This window comes from Coenobita brevimanus, chromosome 31 (assembly GCF_032717465.1).
Source record: "Coenobita brevimanus isolate Jiangsu-jjx chromosome 31, ASM3271746v2, whole genome shotgun sequence".
In the NCBI taxonomy this organism is placed as follows: Eukaryota; Metazoa; Arthropoda; class Malacostraca; order Decapoda; family Coenobitidae; genus Coenobita; species Coenobita brevimanus.
The window spans coordinates 647,457-662,864 of record NC_136984.1 but is presented as its reverse complement, the minus strand read 5'-3'; the positions used below and the strand labels follow the sequence as shown (position 1 = coordinate 662,864).

Here is a 15,408-nt window from a genome sequence, read left to right as displayed (position 1 = left end):
AGAATAATGTTCAAATCTTCAAACTGAAAGGATAATGCATGACAGTTCAAATCTTCAAATGGAAAGCATAATGCATCACAGTTCAAATCTTCAGTGACTCTTGTGGCAGACTTGTTTCATGCCCACAATGAACTGTTCACCAGGGAGACTCACCACACTACCTACACCACTAACATTCATTCATTCATTCATTGCCAGACGCCGCGTATCCCAAACGGGGTGGCCAAGGCTCAGAGTTAATTGTTTTACAGGGAGGGGCACTAATCCTCCACCAACCCCACTTGACACGTAGGAAGAACCACTAACACACAACAGAATAAATGGTGGGCTTTAAAATACCAAGTCCAATTGAGAATTCTACACGTATTCAAATCCACAGACATCAAACTTCCTCTTCAACCCCTAGGCTGCGGTGACCCTAAACACTTCCTATTTGGGGGGCATGGTGGCTCAGTGGTAGAGTGCCTGACTCAAGACCGAAGAGTTGTGAGTTCGCGCCACGTCAGGGTAAGCTGCCTTGCTGGGAGAGATAGTGCTCTCCTGGGACCTAGCTGGTTGTAGCTCAGTGGGTTCGAGTGTTTCCTAGGTGATTTATTTTCATTATTTGACCTGACTGTCCTATTCTATCTATTGCCAGACGGATTAATCCTGTAAGGGGTGGCCATAAACAAATCACCTCCATGTTGCCCTATCCCCCACCATTTCAATGCCCTCCCCCAAGCTCACACCCCCCTCTCTCATATACCTCTCCACTCCATCCCTCTATCTCATCCTTAGCCTCCCACTCCCTCCATTTCATTCACATACACTCTCCTCATCAGTCTCTCACTCTCCATCCTATCCACATGGCCAAACCACCTCAATGTATTTCTCCTAACGCTTTCTATCACATCCACATCCACACCACAACGCTCCTTCACTTCCTCATTTGTTAGTCTCTCCATGTAATTCCACATGCACCTCACTTATACACTCTCCTTGTTAGTCTCTCACTCTCCATCCGATCCACATGGCCAAAGCACCTCAATGTATTTCTCCTAACACTTTCCATCACATCCAATCCTTTTAACATCAACATAAAACTGTATCTTAACCAGCCATACCCAAAAATAAATCACTATGGAGGAGGTGTTAGGGAGCTTCTACTAACGAGACTAGGGCCTTCGTGAGCACCTGGGGCGTACCTGAAGTGGAGGAGTGTGGAGATTGGGGTGTCATCCCGGCCAGCTAACAGCAACTGGCCTAGGAAGTCATTTAAGTGACGCTGACGTTCCTGGATGACGAGGAGAGAAGGATTAGCGCATTAGGAGTGAAAGGATCGTCAATTGTCATCGTCATCAATCATCATCATCATCTTAGTGCCATAGTGACATAAAAAATGGATCTATCTATCTATTTATCTATTGCCTGACACCTTAATCCATGTAACTCCACATCCACATCAACACCACAACACTCCTTCACTTCCTCATTTGTCTGTCTGTCTCTCCATGTAACTCCACATCCACATCAACACCACAACACTCCTTCACTTCCTCATCTGTCTGTCTGTCTCTCTCTGTAACTCCACATCCACATCAACACCACAACACGCCTTTACTTCCTCATTTGTCTGTCTGTCTCTCCATGTAACTCCACATCAACACCACAACACCACTTCCTCATCTGTCTGTCTGTCTCTCCATGTAACTCCACATCCACATCAACACCACAACACTCCTTCACTTCCTCATTTGTCTGTCTGTCTCTCCATGTAACTCCACATCCACATCAATGCCACAACACTCCTTCACTTCCTCATTTGTCTGTCTGTCTCTCCATGTAACTCCACATCCACATCAACACCACAACACTCCTTCACTTCCTCATTTGTCTGTCTGTCTCTCCATGTAACTCCACATCCACATCAACGCCACAACACTCCTTCACTTCCTCATTTGTCTGTCTGTCTCTCCATGTAACTCCACATCCACATCAACACCACAACACTCCTTCACTTCCTCATTTGTCTGTCTGTCTCTCCATGTAACTCCACATCCACATCAACACCACAACACTCCTTCACTTCCTCATTTGTCTGTCTGTCTCTCCATGTAACTCCACATCCACATCAACACCACAACGCTCCTTCACTTCCTCATTTGTCTGTCTGTCTCTCCATGTAACTCCACATCAACACCACAACACCACTTCCTCATCTGTCTGTCTGTCTCTCCATGTAACTCCACATCAACACCACAACACCACTTCCTCATCTGTCTGTCTCTCTCTCTCAGTAACTCCACATGCTCCTCTTAGAGTAAATGAGTAAAACAATCAATAAAACATGCAGCGAATAAGGTAAAGAAGTAAAACGCAATCAATGAGCTTAATCATGTCAATAATACGAACATAATCTCCCATGACTTGTATATAAATGGCTGACACTCATCCAATTCAGTCATACATTGTCACATTTACTCTCTCTCTCTCTCTTTTCCTCCTCCCTCTTTCTCCTTCTTTTCCTGCTCTCTCTCTCCCCTCCCTCCCTCCCTCTCTCTCTTCCCCCCTCTCTCTCTCGCACTCTCTTTATTATAACTTTGCCTTCAGTCATGTATTACCTGACACTTACTCTCAAAAACTCTCTCTCTCTCTAATTCTGCACAGTACTCTTCTGCCTACACATGACAGCACTGTGCACTATGGGTGGAGCAGCTGCAATATCCACCCAGGAGCCAAACCTCATCCTATTTCCCTCCACCTCACTGGGCAGGACCTTGACCCTGGTGAGGTGGTGTCTATTATCTATCTGTCTATCTATCAACCTATCTATCTATCTATCTATCCATCTGTCTACCTATCCATATTTATCTATCTATCCAACTATCTATCTGTCTATCTACCTATCCATTTATCTATCTATCTATCCATCTATCTATCTATCTATCCATCTACCTACCTGTCTGTCAATCTACATATCCATCTATCTATCTATCTATCCACCACAAGGGGCCAATGGATCCCTTTACTGTGCCTGTAGGACGGCCCCATAGAACCACCGGCTTACCTGTGGTCGATGGGTCTGGTCATCAACACACACTGCGATTAAATAACTAAAACAACAAGCACACATCCTCGTTCTGACACTCCCTTATCTGCCACTATCTTACACTATCTTTCCCCTTCAAGCAAGTTCCAATGATATGAATATTCTCTCTCTCTCTCTCTCTCTCCCTCTTTCTCTCTCTCTCTCCCTCTCTCTCAATGGGTCATCTCTTCTCTCACCTACGTATCATTCCATCAAAAGTCTTCTAAAAAATACCTTCATGCAAGTTCCGATGATATGAATATTTTTTTCGTTCTCTCTCTCTCTCTCTTCACCCTCTCTCTTCCTCCCTCCCTCTCTCTCTCCTATGTACTGTTCTCCCATAAATTTTCTCATCTTCTGTTACCTGCAAACTTTCCATTATCATCATCATCATCATCACTCCCACCACCACCACCACCACTAGCACCACCATTACCACTGCCACCACCACTAGCACTACCACTACCACTGCCACCACCACCACCACCACTACCACCACCACTAGCACCACCACTACCACTGCCACCACCACTAGCATTACCACCACCACCACCACCACTAGCACCACCACTAGCACTACCACCACCACCACCACCACCATCTACAAGTTTCAAATATCATCCTATAAGGAATGTAAAGACAAAAATAGCATTCTGAGAAATACAAATGTAACTTCTATCTATCCAAACCCTTCCCTGTGCAGCCAATCTATCTATCTATCTATTGCCAGACGTCTTAATCCCATACGGGGTGGCCACAAACAAATCGCCTCCATGTCGCCCTGTCCCCCGCCATGTCACTGCCCTGCTCCCAGCTCACACCCCCCTCTCTCATATACCTCGCCACTCCATCCCTCCATCTCATCCTTGGCCTTCCCCTCCCTCTCCCCCCCTCCACCTCACTCACATACACTTTCCTCGTCAGTCTCTCACTCTCCATCCTCTCCACATGGCCAAACCACCTCAGTGTGTTTCTCCTAACGCTTCCTATCACATCCACATCCACACCACAACACTCCTTCACTTCCTCATTTGTAAGTCTGTCTCTCCATGTAACTCCACATCCACCTCACTTACATACACTCTCCTCATCAGTCTCTCACTCTCCATCCTCTCCACATGGCCAAACCACCTCAGTGTGTTTCTCCTAACGCTTCCTATCACATCCACATCCACACCACAACGCTCCTTCACTTTTTCATTCGTCAACCTGTCCCTCCACGTCACTCCACATGCTCCTCTCAAGTAACTCATTTCCACTGTTTCACTCTTGACTTGTTCCCCTCTTGCAAGGTCCACGCCTCGCTTTCATACGTCACGGTGGGGATCACAATACTATCATGCAGTGACTTCTTAACTTCCATACTCACCTCCCTATTTCTCATCACTGCTCACACACACACACACCTCTCTCTCTCTGTCCGAATCCTTCCCTGTGCCTCCAAACCACTTAATATTCAACAACAGCAAGTTAAGTGGCATAAGTACCCAAGTTGATTAATACACTGAGCTAGGGATGTGTTATTTATTTGATTCCTGTCTTTTTCTGTTGGCTCTCTTCGGCTCAATTTGAATTTTTTTGAAACTCGTGGGGTTAGATAAAGCCTTGATAAATTCCTTCAGGTTTATATAATTGTCTGGTGGCTACACACACACACACACACACACACACACACACACACACACACACACACACACACACACATGCTAAGAACAGAAACAAACATATACACACACACATACATGCTAAGAACACAAACACACACACATGCTAAGAACACAAACACACACACACACACGCTAAGAACAGAAACAAAAATATATACGCACACACACACACACACACTAAGAACAGAAACAAACATACACACACACACACACACATGCTAAGAACAGAAACAAACACACACACACACACACACACACACACACACGAGGATATGTATGATAAAAGTGATCTGATATATGGGCCAGAACAAGCTTGCCTCATTCCTGTTAAGATACAATTAGGTAAAACACACACACACACACACACACACACACACACACACACACACACACACACACACACACACACACAGTAAAGATAAACAAAGCAACAATTATCTGTAGTCAAAGCTGAGGATGGAAGATGACAACTGGGTGTGGAAGGTGAGAGGTGTGAACATGGGGGTGGGGTTTTGAGAGGCAGACAAGAAAGGAGGTCGAGGTCATAGAGCATGTGACCTCAGGGATAAGGGACTGAATCGGGAGGCTGCCAGAGATTGAGCAGTGAGGAGTGAAGCCATTAGGTGAACGAGGCCAAGGATGAGATGGAGGGATGGAGTGGAGAGATATATGAGAGAGGGGGGTGAGAGCTGGGAGCAGGGCAATGAAATGGCGGGGGACAGGGCGACATGGAGGTGATCTGTTTGTGGCCACCCCTTATGGGATTAAGGTGTCTGGCAATAGATAGACAGACAGACAGACAATACGAAAACAGAATGGAGATCCGTCTATAAGCTTGCATAACTCACCAAGACGTTCGCAGGTTCTGTCTGAGCAAAGCAAGACCACGTTTCCTGCAGCTGCTGTTCACTCATCCTGTATTAACATCACTGATCCTGAAATATAACAAAGCTGCATCAGTCCATAAAACATTTCAAACACACACACACACACACACACACGCACACACACACACACACACACACACACACACACACACACACACACACACACACACACACACATCAATCGACATACAACTTACTCCATATTTCCCCTCAAGTTACTCCTGAAAAATAACGCAATCACATCAATCCAAACAAAACAGACGCGATATTTCAAACACACACACACACACACACACACACACACACACACACACACACACACACACACACACACACACACACATCAATCGACATAGCGCTGACTCCATATTTCCACACGTTACCCCTGAAAAATAGCGCAATCACAGCAATCCAAACAAAACAGACGCAATATTTCAATTTACATAACCCCCAATATAACGAAATCACATCAATCACCATTTCAATTTACATAACTCCTAAATAACACAATCACATCAATCAACATTTCAATTTACATACCTATCAATAACAAAATCACATCAATCAACATTTCAATTTACATAACTCTCCTAAATAACACAATCACATCAATCAACATTTCAATTTACATAACTCTCCTAAATAACACAATCACATCAATCAACATTTCAATTCACATAACTCTCCTAAATAACACAATCACATCAATCAACATTTCAATTTACATAACCCCTAAACAACACAATCACATCAATCAACATTTCAATTCACATAACTCTCCTAAATAACACAATCACATCAATCAACATTTCAATTCACATAACTCTCCTAAATAACACAATCACATCAATCAACATTTCAATTCACATAACTCTCCTCAATAACACAATCACATCAATCAACATTTCAATTTACATAACTCTCCTAAATAACACAATCACATCAATCAACATTTCAATTTACATAACCCCCCAAAATAACACAATCACATCAATCAACATTTCAATTCACATAACTCTCCTAAATAACACAATCACATCAATCAACATTTCAATTTACATAACCCCTAAATAACACAATCACATCAATCAACATTTCAATTCACATAACTCTCCTAAATAACAAAATCACATCAATCATTTCAATTCACATAACTCCTAAATAACACAATCACATCAATCAACATTTCAATTCACATAACTCTCCTAAATAACACAATCACATCAATCAACATTTCAATTTACATAACTCTCCTAAATAACACAATCACATCAATCAACATATTAATTTACATAACCCCTAAATAACAAAATCACATCAATCAACATTTCAATTCACATAACTCCTAAATAACACAATCACATCAATCAACATTTCAATTCACATAACTCCCCTAAATAACACAATCACATCAATCAACATTTCAATTTACATAACTCTCCTAAATAACACAATCACATCAATCAACATTTCAATTTACATAACTCTCCTCAATAACACAATCACATCAATCACCATTTCAATTCACATAACTCTCCTAAATAACACAATCACATCAATCAACATTTCAATTTACATAACTCTCCTAAATAACACAATCACATCAATCACCATTTCAATTTACATACCTATCAATAACAAAATCACATCAATCAACATTTCAATTTACATAACTCTCCTAAATAACACAATCACATCAATCAACATTTCAATTCACATAACTCTCCTAAATAACACAATCACATCAATCAACATTTCAATTTACATACCTATCAATAACAAAATCACATTAATCAACATTTCAATTTAGCTACATAACCCCCCAAAATAACACAATCACATCAATCAACATTTCAATTTACATAACCCCTAAATAACACAATCACATCAATCAACATTTCAATTTACATAACCCCAAAATAACACAATCACATCAATCAACATTTCAGTTCACATAACTCTCCTAAATAACACAATCACATCAATCACCATTTCAATTTACATAACCCCCTAAATAACAAAATCACGTGGAGAGGATGGAGAGTGAGAGACTAATGAGGAGAGTGCATGTGAGTGAGGTGGAGCAGGGGGGGTTAGGAGGGGGGAGGCTGAGGATGAGGAGGAGGGATGGTGTGGTGTATGAGGGGGGGGGGTGAACAGGGGGGAGGGCAGTGTAATGGCAGGGGACAGGGCGACATGGAGGCGATTTGTTTGTGGCCACCCCTTACAGGATGAAGGTGTCTGGCTATAGATAGATAGAATAGACATCAATCAGGATGGAGGGACAGCAATTTTAGGCCAAGTTTTATCTATCTATCTATCTATTGCCAGACGCCTGAATCCCGTAAGAGGTGGCCACAAACAAATCATCTCCATGTCACCCTGTCCCCTGTCATTTCACCGCCCTGCTTCCAACTCACACCCCTCTCTCATATACCTCTCCACTTCATCCCTCCATCTCATCCTTGGCCTCCCCCTCCCTCTCCCCCTCTCCACCTCACTCACATACACTCTCCTCATCAGTCTCTCATTTACGTTAAAAGAAGATAATTCAACTTTCAAGACACACCCATTAATCCCGCAAGAGGTGGCCACAAACTCTCATCCCTTTTCTGTCCAGCTCTCTAATGCAAGAGTTAACCGTTACTCCCAGTCTTTCATTTATGCAACAGGTCAACTCTGGAACTGTCTCCCTCTATCTGTATTTCCTGCTGCCTATGATCTCCAGTCTTTCAAACGCAGTGTGTCCAAGCATCTCAAAATGAACGGATCTTGAATTTGGCTCTCTATTGTATTTTGTTTTTCTCTTGGAGGGAACTGTTACTGCGGGCTCATGGCCTTTGGTTCCTTCTTCCTCGCATAAAAAACAAACAAACAAACAAAAAAATCGTCTCCATCTCATCCTTGGCCTCCCCCTCCCTCTCAACCCCTCCACCTCACTCACATACACTCTCCTCGTCAGTCTCTCATTCTCCATGCTTCCATCTCAACCTTGGCCTCCCCGTCCCTCTCTCCCCCTCCACCTCACTCACATACACTCTCCTCATTAGTCTCTCACTCTCCATCCTTCCATCTCATCCTCGGCCTCCCCCTCCCTCTCAACCCCTCCACCTCACTCACATACACTCTCCTCATCAGTCTCTCACTCTCCATGCTTCCATCTCATCCTTGGCCTCCCCCTCCCTCTCCACCTCTCCACCTCACTCACATACACTCTCCTCGTCAGTCTCTCATTTACATTAAAAGAGAATAATCCAACTCTCAAGACACAACCAGTAGTCAGGGTGGCAGGGTAGTAAGAGCAATTGGCCTTCTCTGTGGTAATCCCTAAGACAGGCAGGGGGTCATGCACACACCACCACTACCACACCACCACACCACCACTACGGAGAATAGAATGTGCGACTCATGTTCCCTCCACCACGCTGATCTACCACCACCACCACCACCACCACTACTACTACTACTACTACCACCACCACCACCACAGATAGAATGTTCAACTCATCCTTCCCCCACCACGCTGATCCACCACCACGGCAAATAGAAAGTGTGACTCATGCTTCTTCTCCACCACCCCCACCACCACCACCACCACGGAGAATAGAATGTGCGACTCATGCCCCCACCACCACACTGGTCTAGGTGTGGTGGGCACTGGGGGGCTTTTATGCTTATACACTGAGTTCGTTTTCCTGCTTGTTTTGTGCTGGCTAAATCCTGTTTTTTTGTGTGTTTTTTTTAATCCTACCTCACTACATTTGTGTGTGTGTGTGAGGAGGAGGAGGAGGAGGAGATGAAGAAGAAGAAGAGGAGGAGGAGGAGGAGGAGGAGGAGGAGGAGGAGATGATGATGATGATACTGAATCCTACCTCACTCAAACTTATAAGAGAAAAAGGCTAAGATGATGATGATGATGATGATGATGATGATGATGATGATGATGGTGATGATACTAATGGTTATGATGCTGTTGCTCTGCCTACCAAAGTTCACCTAATATTTCACCTCTCGTACTCCCCATTTTCCTCTGCTGGCTAATATTTCAGAGCTGAGAGAGGCTCGGCATGTTTCTCTGGCCACAGATACAAAAGTCTGCTTCATATTTCACCTCTTCTACTTCTCACTTTCCTCTGCTGGCTAATATTCCTCAAAAGTGCTTCAAATATTTCACTTCTGCTTACCACTTTCCTCTGCTGACTAATATTCCAAGGTTGAAAGAGGCCTGGTATGTTTCTCTGCCTAATATTTCACCTCTTATGCTTGTCACTTTCTTCTGCTGGCTAATATTCCTGACCTGAGAGAGGCTTGATATGTTTCTCTGCCTAATATTTCACCTCTTATGCTTGTCACTTTCCTTTGCTGGCTAATATTCTTGAGCTGAGAGAGGCTTGGTATGTTTCTCTGCCTAATATTTCACCTCTTACGCTTGTCACTTTCTTCTGCTGGCTAATATTCCTAAGCTGAGAGAGGCTTGGTATGTTTCTCTGCATAATATTTCACCTCTTATGCTTGTCACTTTCCTTTGCTGGCTAATATTCTTGAGCTGAGAGAGGCTTGGTATGTTTCTCTGCCTAATATTTCACCTCTTATGCTTGTCACTTTCTTCTGCTGGCTAATATTCCTAAGCTGAGAGAGGCTTGGTATGTTTCTCTGCCTAATATTTCACCTCTTATGCTTGTCACTTTCCTCTGCTGGCTAATATTCCTGAGCTGACAGAGGCTTGGTATGTTTCTCTGCTCATATATAATTCTCTTTCATATGCCACATCTCAGAGAAAAGAGACAAACATGCTTAAGTCTTTCATTCTGGTTACAATCTTCTTCAATTAATTCTTGCAAACAATGAGGTGGTTTGGTCATGTGGAGAGGATGGAGAGTGAGAGACTAACATGGAGAGTATATGTGAGTGAGGTGGAGTAGGGGAGAGGGAGAGGGAGACCATGGATGAGAAGGAGGGATGGAGTGGAGAGGTATGTGAGTGACGGGGGTGTGAGCTGGGGGGAAGGCAACGAAATGGCAGGGGACAGGGCAACTTGGAGGAGATTTGTTTGTGGTCACTCATTACGGGATTAAGGCATCTAGCAATAGGTAGATAGACAGACAGACAGACAGACAGATAGATAGATAAATAGATAGACAGATTCTCCACACAATTTAAACTTTTGTGATAGTGTTAGTAGTTTCCATTACGGTAATTCCTTCACAATCCTTGCCTCTATTCACATCTATTACAGAAGCTCGAACACCTCTTCCTAAGTGATTTATTTTGCATATTACTCCTTACTACCTCCTCCTATGCCATTTATATCATTTTAAAAGTTAAGGAAACCCCTAACACCTCTTCCTAAGTGATTTATTTTGCATATTACTCCTTACTACCTCCACCTGTGCCATTTATATCATTTTATAAGTTAAGGAAACCCCTAACACCTCTTCCTAAGTGATTTATTTTGCTTATTACTCCTTACTACCTCCTCCTATGCCATTTATATCATTTTATAAGTTAAGGAAACCCCCTAACACCTCTTCCTAAGTGATTTATTTTGCTTATTACCCCTTACTACCTCCATCTGTTCCAATTATATCGTTCCAGAATCCCCATTTTCAGCATAAGTAACATATAAACTGATACTAACCAGCCATATCCAAAAATAAATCACTATGGAAAGGGTGTTAGGGAGCTTCCTTGACCAATGAGGATATGGCCTCTTGTCTCTTCCTACACTGAATAATGTCCAAAGGTAGCAGAGAGAGAGAGAGAGAGAGAGAGAGAGAGAGAGATAGAGAGAGAGAGAGAGAGAGAGAGAGAGATAGAGAGAGAGAGAGAAATCCATCACACACTGATTTGTCATAAGAGAGAGAGAGAGAGAGAGAGAGAGAGAATCCATCACACACTGATTTGTCATGAAACAGAGAGAGAGAGAGAGAGAGAGAGAGAGAGAAATCCATCACACACTGATTTGTCATAGAGAGAGAGAGAGAGAGAGAGAGAGAGAGAATCCATCACACACTGATTTGTCATGAGAGAGAGAGAGAGAGAGAGAGAGAATCCATCACACACTGATTTGTCATGAGAGAGAGAGAGAGAGAGAGAGAATCCATCACACACTGATTTGTCATGAGAGAGAGAGAGAGAGAGAGAATCCATCACACACTGATTTGTCATGAGAGAGAGAGAGAGAGAGAGAATCCATCACACACTAATTTGTCATGAGAGAGAGAGAGAGAGAGAGAGAGAGAGAGAGAGAGAATCCATCACACACTGATTTGTCATAAGAGAGAGAGAGAGAGAGAGAGAATCCATCACACACTGATTTGTCATAAGAGAGAGAGAGAGAGAGAGAGAGAATCCATCACACACTGATTTGTCATAAGAGAGAGAGAGAGAGAGAGAATCCATCACACACTGATTTATCATATACAGTCATTTACAACATGAGTTCAGTGGTCATTTGTCTTTGGGTTAGTTCCTTTGTAATAGCTATTGTATTTACGTTTATTTACGGTGAACACGACATCATTCTTATTTTTCCTGCTATTTTCCATCCTTTTCAGACACACTAAGATATCTGTCAACTACCTCGACTCTCATCCTCTATCTATCTATCTATTGCCAGACGCCTCAATCCCGTACGGGGTGGCCACAAACAAATCGCCTCCATGTCGCCCTGTCCCCCGCCATTTCACTGCCCTGCTCCCAACTCACACCCCCCTCTCCCATGTACCTCTCCACCCCATCCCTCCATCTCATCCTCGGCTTCCCCCTCCCTCTCCCCCCCCCTCCACCTCACTCACATACACTCTCCTCGTCAGTCTCTCACCCTCCATCCTCTCCACATGGCCAAACCACCTCAGTGTCTTCCTCCTTCAATATTTATAAATGGGAATTCATGGATTTTGTCAACTAAGCTAATGGTCTCCGTTGACATGAAAAGCCTATTGGCAGAACTATGAAAATGTTATCATGATTAGGACTGAGTGATATCAATACTATTTATCTATCTCTGTGACCTAAAAATACTGCTGTCACAATTAGGTAATGACCAGTTTCGTTTTTGTTTTTGAGGGCTCCAACAAGCTTGTATGCGTCGGCCTTGGTCACCTAATGGCGGCTCTCCATGCTGCTTGATCTCTGGCAGCCTCCCTATTCAGTTCCTTATCCCTGAGGTCACACTTAATGACTTCATCCCACGTCTATCTTGGTCTATCCCTCGCAACCCCACCCCCAATATTAACGCTTTTCACTTTCTGCACCCAGTTATCATCCCCCATCCTCTCCACATGCTCAAACCATCTCAATCTACCCCTCCTCATCACAACACCAATACACTCCAGTCCCATCCTTCCTCCCAAACCATATCAATCTATCCCTCCTCATCACAACACCAATACACTCCAGTCCCATCCTTCCTCCCAAACCATCTCAGTCTACCCCTCCTCATCACAACACCAATACACTCCAGTCCCATCCTTCCTCCCAAACCATCTCAATCTACCCCTCCTCATCACAACACCAATACACTCCAGTCCCATCCTTCCTCCCAAACCATCTCAGTCTACCCCTCCTCATCACAACACCAATACACTCCAGTCCCATCCTACCTCTCAACTCTTCCATCGTAAACCCAGCCCCCCCAGGCCTCACACTCAGGGACACACTGCACATCCACCTAATCATTGTCATTTCTGTACGTTTAAGCCTCCTTGATTTATATAACACCCTTCTGTTTTTGGTGTAGCTCACAATGATAAAGTTCTAATATTAATAAGCTCACAGTTATCATTTTCTACACCTTGGTATATCGTACCAATTTCTACAACAAGCAAGCCATAGAATATATCCAGCAGAAAGAGGTATGATAATTATGATTTCTATAACCTGGCATACTGATCTCTACAACAATCAAGTCACAGAATATATCTACCTGAAAGAGAAATGATAATACAATATCCCATAACCTAGTACAGGACCGTATACTCTCAATTATCTGTTGTCATAATGTCCGGCCCAATGCAATACCCGGCACTGCTGACTTAGCGCTATTAATGCAATATCTAGAGAAATTATGCAGTATCCGGTGCCAAAATGGGAAGTAATTGGAAGTTCTATGCAATATCCGGCGATGAGGCGTCTCAACCGGCTCGTAAATGGTAGCCAACTGGTGCTGCATTACTGTTTTGTATCATTACTTTATTGTATTTAATGTTCACTTTTAATCTTTTACTCAATGAAAAGTTTTTAGGATAGAGGGTCGAGATGGATGGTAACACAATATCTAGCTCGATGCCGAATATTGAGCCAATGGGAGAGTATTACACATTATCCGGCATTCCACGTTGTTCGGCACAGGGCATGGCTGAATTGTGCTGAACAGCTGAGAGTTTACTGTATACTAATCTCTACAACAATCAAGCCACAGAATATATCTCACTGAAAGAGGTATGATAATTATGCTTTCCTATAACCTGGTATACCGCTACAAATTTCCACAGTAATCAAGCCACAGAATATATCACACCGAAAGAGGTATGATAATTATGCTTTCCTATAACTTGGTATACTAAACTAAAATAATCAAGCCACAAGTCCAGTTGAAAGAGGTATGATAATGATTTCTTATAACTCTGTATACTAATCTCTACAGCAATCAAGCCACAGAATATATCCCACTGAAAGAGGTATGATAATTATGCTTTCCTATAACTTGGTATACTAAACTCTAAAATAATCAAGGCATAAAATATGTCCAGTTTAAAGAGGTATGATGATAATGATTTCTTATAACTCTGTATACTAATCTCTACAGCAATCAAGCCACAGAATATATCCAACTGATAAAGGTGTGACAGAAATTATTGGTAAACATACACTTAAAGGGAGGCACAAGAAGCACCTCACCAAACCAGCTCTTCTTCTTCCTGATAGTCTGTTATATTTTTCTGATTAAACCATATAACCAAACCATTCGTGCTCCCTACGTGTCAAGTGGGTTGGTGGAGGGTTAGTGCCCCTCCCTGTAAAACAAATAACTCAGAGTCAAATGGCCACCCCATACAGGATTGTGGCATCTGGCAATAGATAGATAGATAGATAGATTTCTGTGATGGTAAATAAACATTTGTTAAATCTGTTTCCACATTGCTTTTAGCTGTGTTCCGCTGTCGACTCGTTTGATTCGTCAGCGTAATGGCGAAAGTGACTGTCCTACGGTAAGCGTTTAAACCTAACCTGACCTAGCTTACCTGTACCTAACGATTTAACCTAACCTAACCTACCCTCCAGTTGGGAAAATGGGAAATGAAATCAGTAAATTTTTACAAGTTGCCAACAGGCCCAATACACCCCCTAAATTGTGCAGTATATTTTTCTGAACCTAACCTAACCTGACCTGACCTGACCCGCTGCAGTGGAATGCTTACCTTAGAGTTAGGTATCATTCTATGCGTTTATGCTGGTAATATCCCTGAACCGCATATTGGCAACTCGTAAAATAATACCAAGAAATCCACCTTTGAGTACGTTAAGTAAGATTCTTCCATTAACACCAGTATTAAGCAACATTGGGTCTGGTTAATACTTGGATGGGTGACCGCCTGGGAACACCAGATGCTGTTGGCATAACGTTCTCCCTACGTGTCAAGTGGGGTTGGTGGAGGATTAGTGCCCCTCCCTGTAAAACAATTAACTCCGAGCCCTTGGCCACCCCGTTTGGGATACATGGCGTCTGGCAATGAATGAATGAAAATGTCTTAAGAAACATGATGGTAATAACAAGGGGGAAATA

The 15,408-nt window shown here is 42.9% G+C and overlaps 2 protein-coding genes across 2 annotated transcripts in view; both read right to left on the bottom strand.

The window, feature by feature from the left end:
• Positions 1–5,648, bottom strand: part of mv (lysosomal-trafficking regulator mauve) — a 105,406-nt gene extending 99,758 nt beyond the window's left edge. The window contains exons 1-2 of the mRNA XM_080269058.1: positions 5,583–5,648; positions 1,185–1,273 (exon numbers count right to left, since the gene is read on the bottom strand). Coding sequence (XP_080125184.1) covers positions 1,185–1,273; positions 5,583–5,648 — 155 coding nt within the window. The remainder of the gene's footprint in view (positions 1–1,184; positions 1,274–5,582) is intronic.
• Positions 3,921–15,408, bottom strand: part of LOC145395491 (ADP-ribosylation factor-like protein 2) — a 176,805-nt gene continuing 165,317 nt past the window's right edge. The window contains exon 6 of the transcript XR_013896619.1: positions 3,921–3,950. The gene's annotated coding sequence lies outside the window, so the exon portion shown is untranslated. The remainder of the gene's footprint in view (positions 3,951–15,408) is intronic.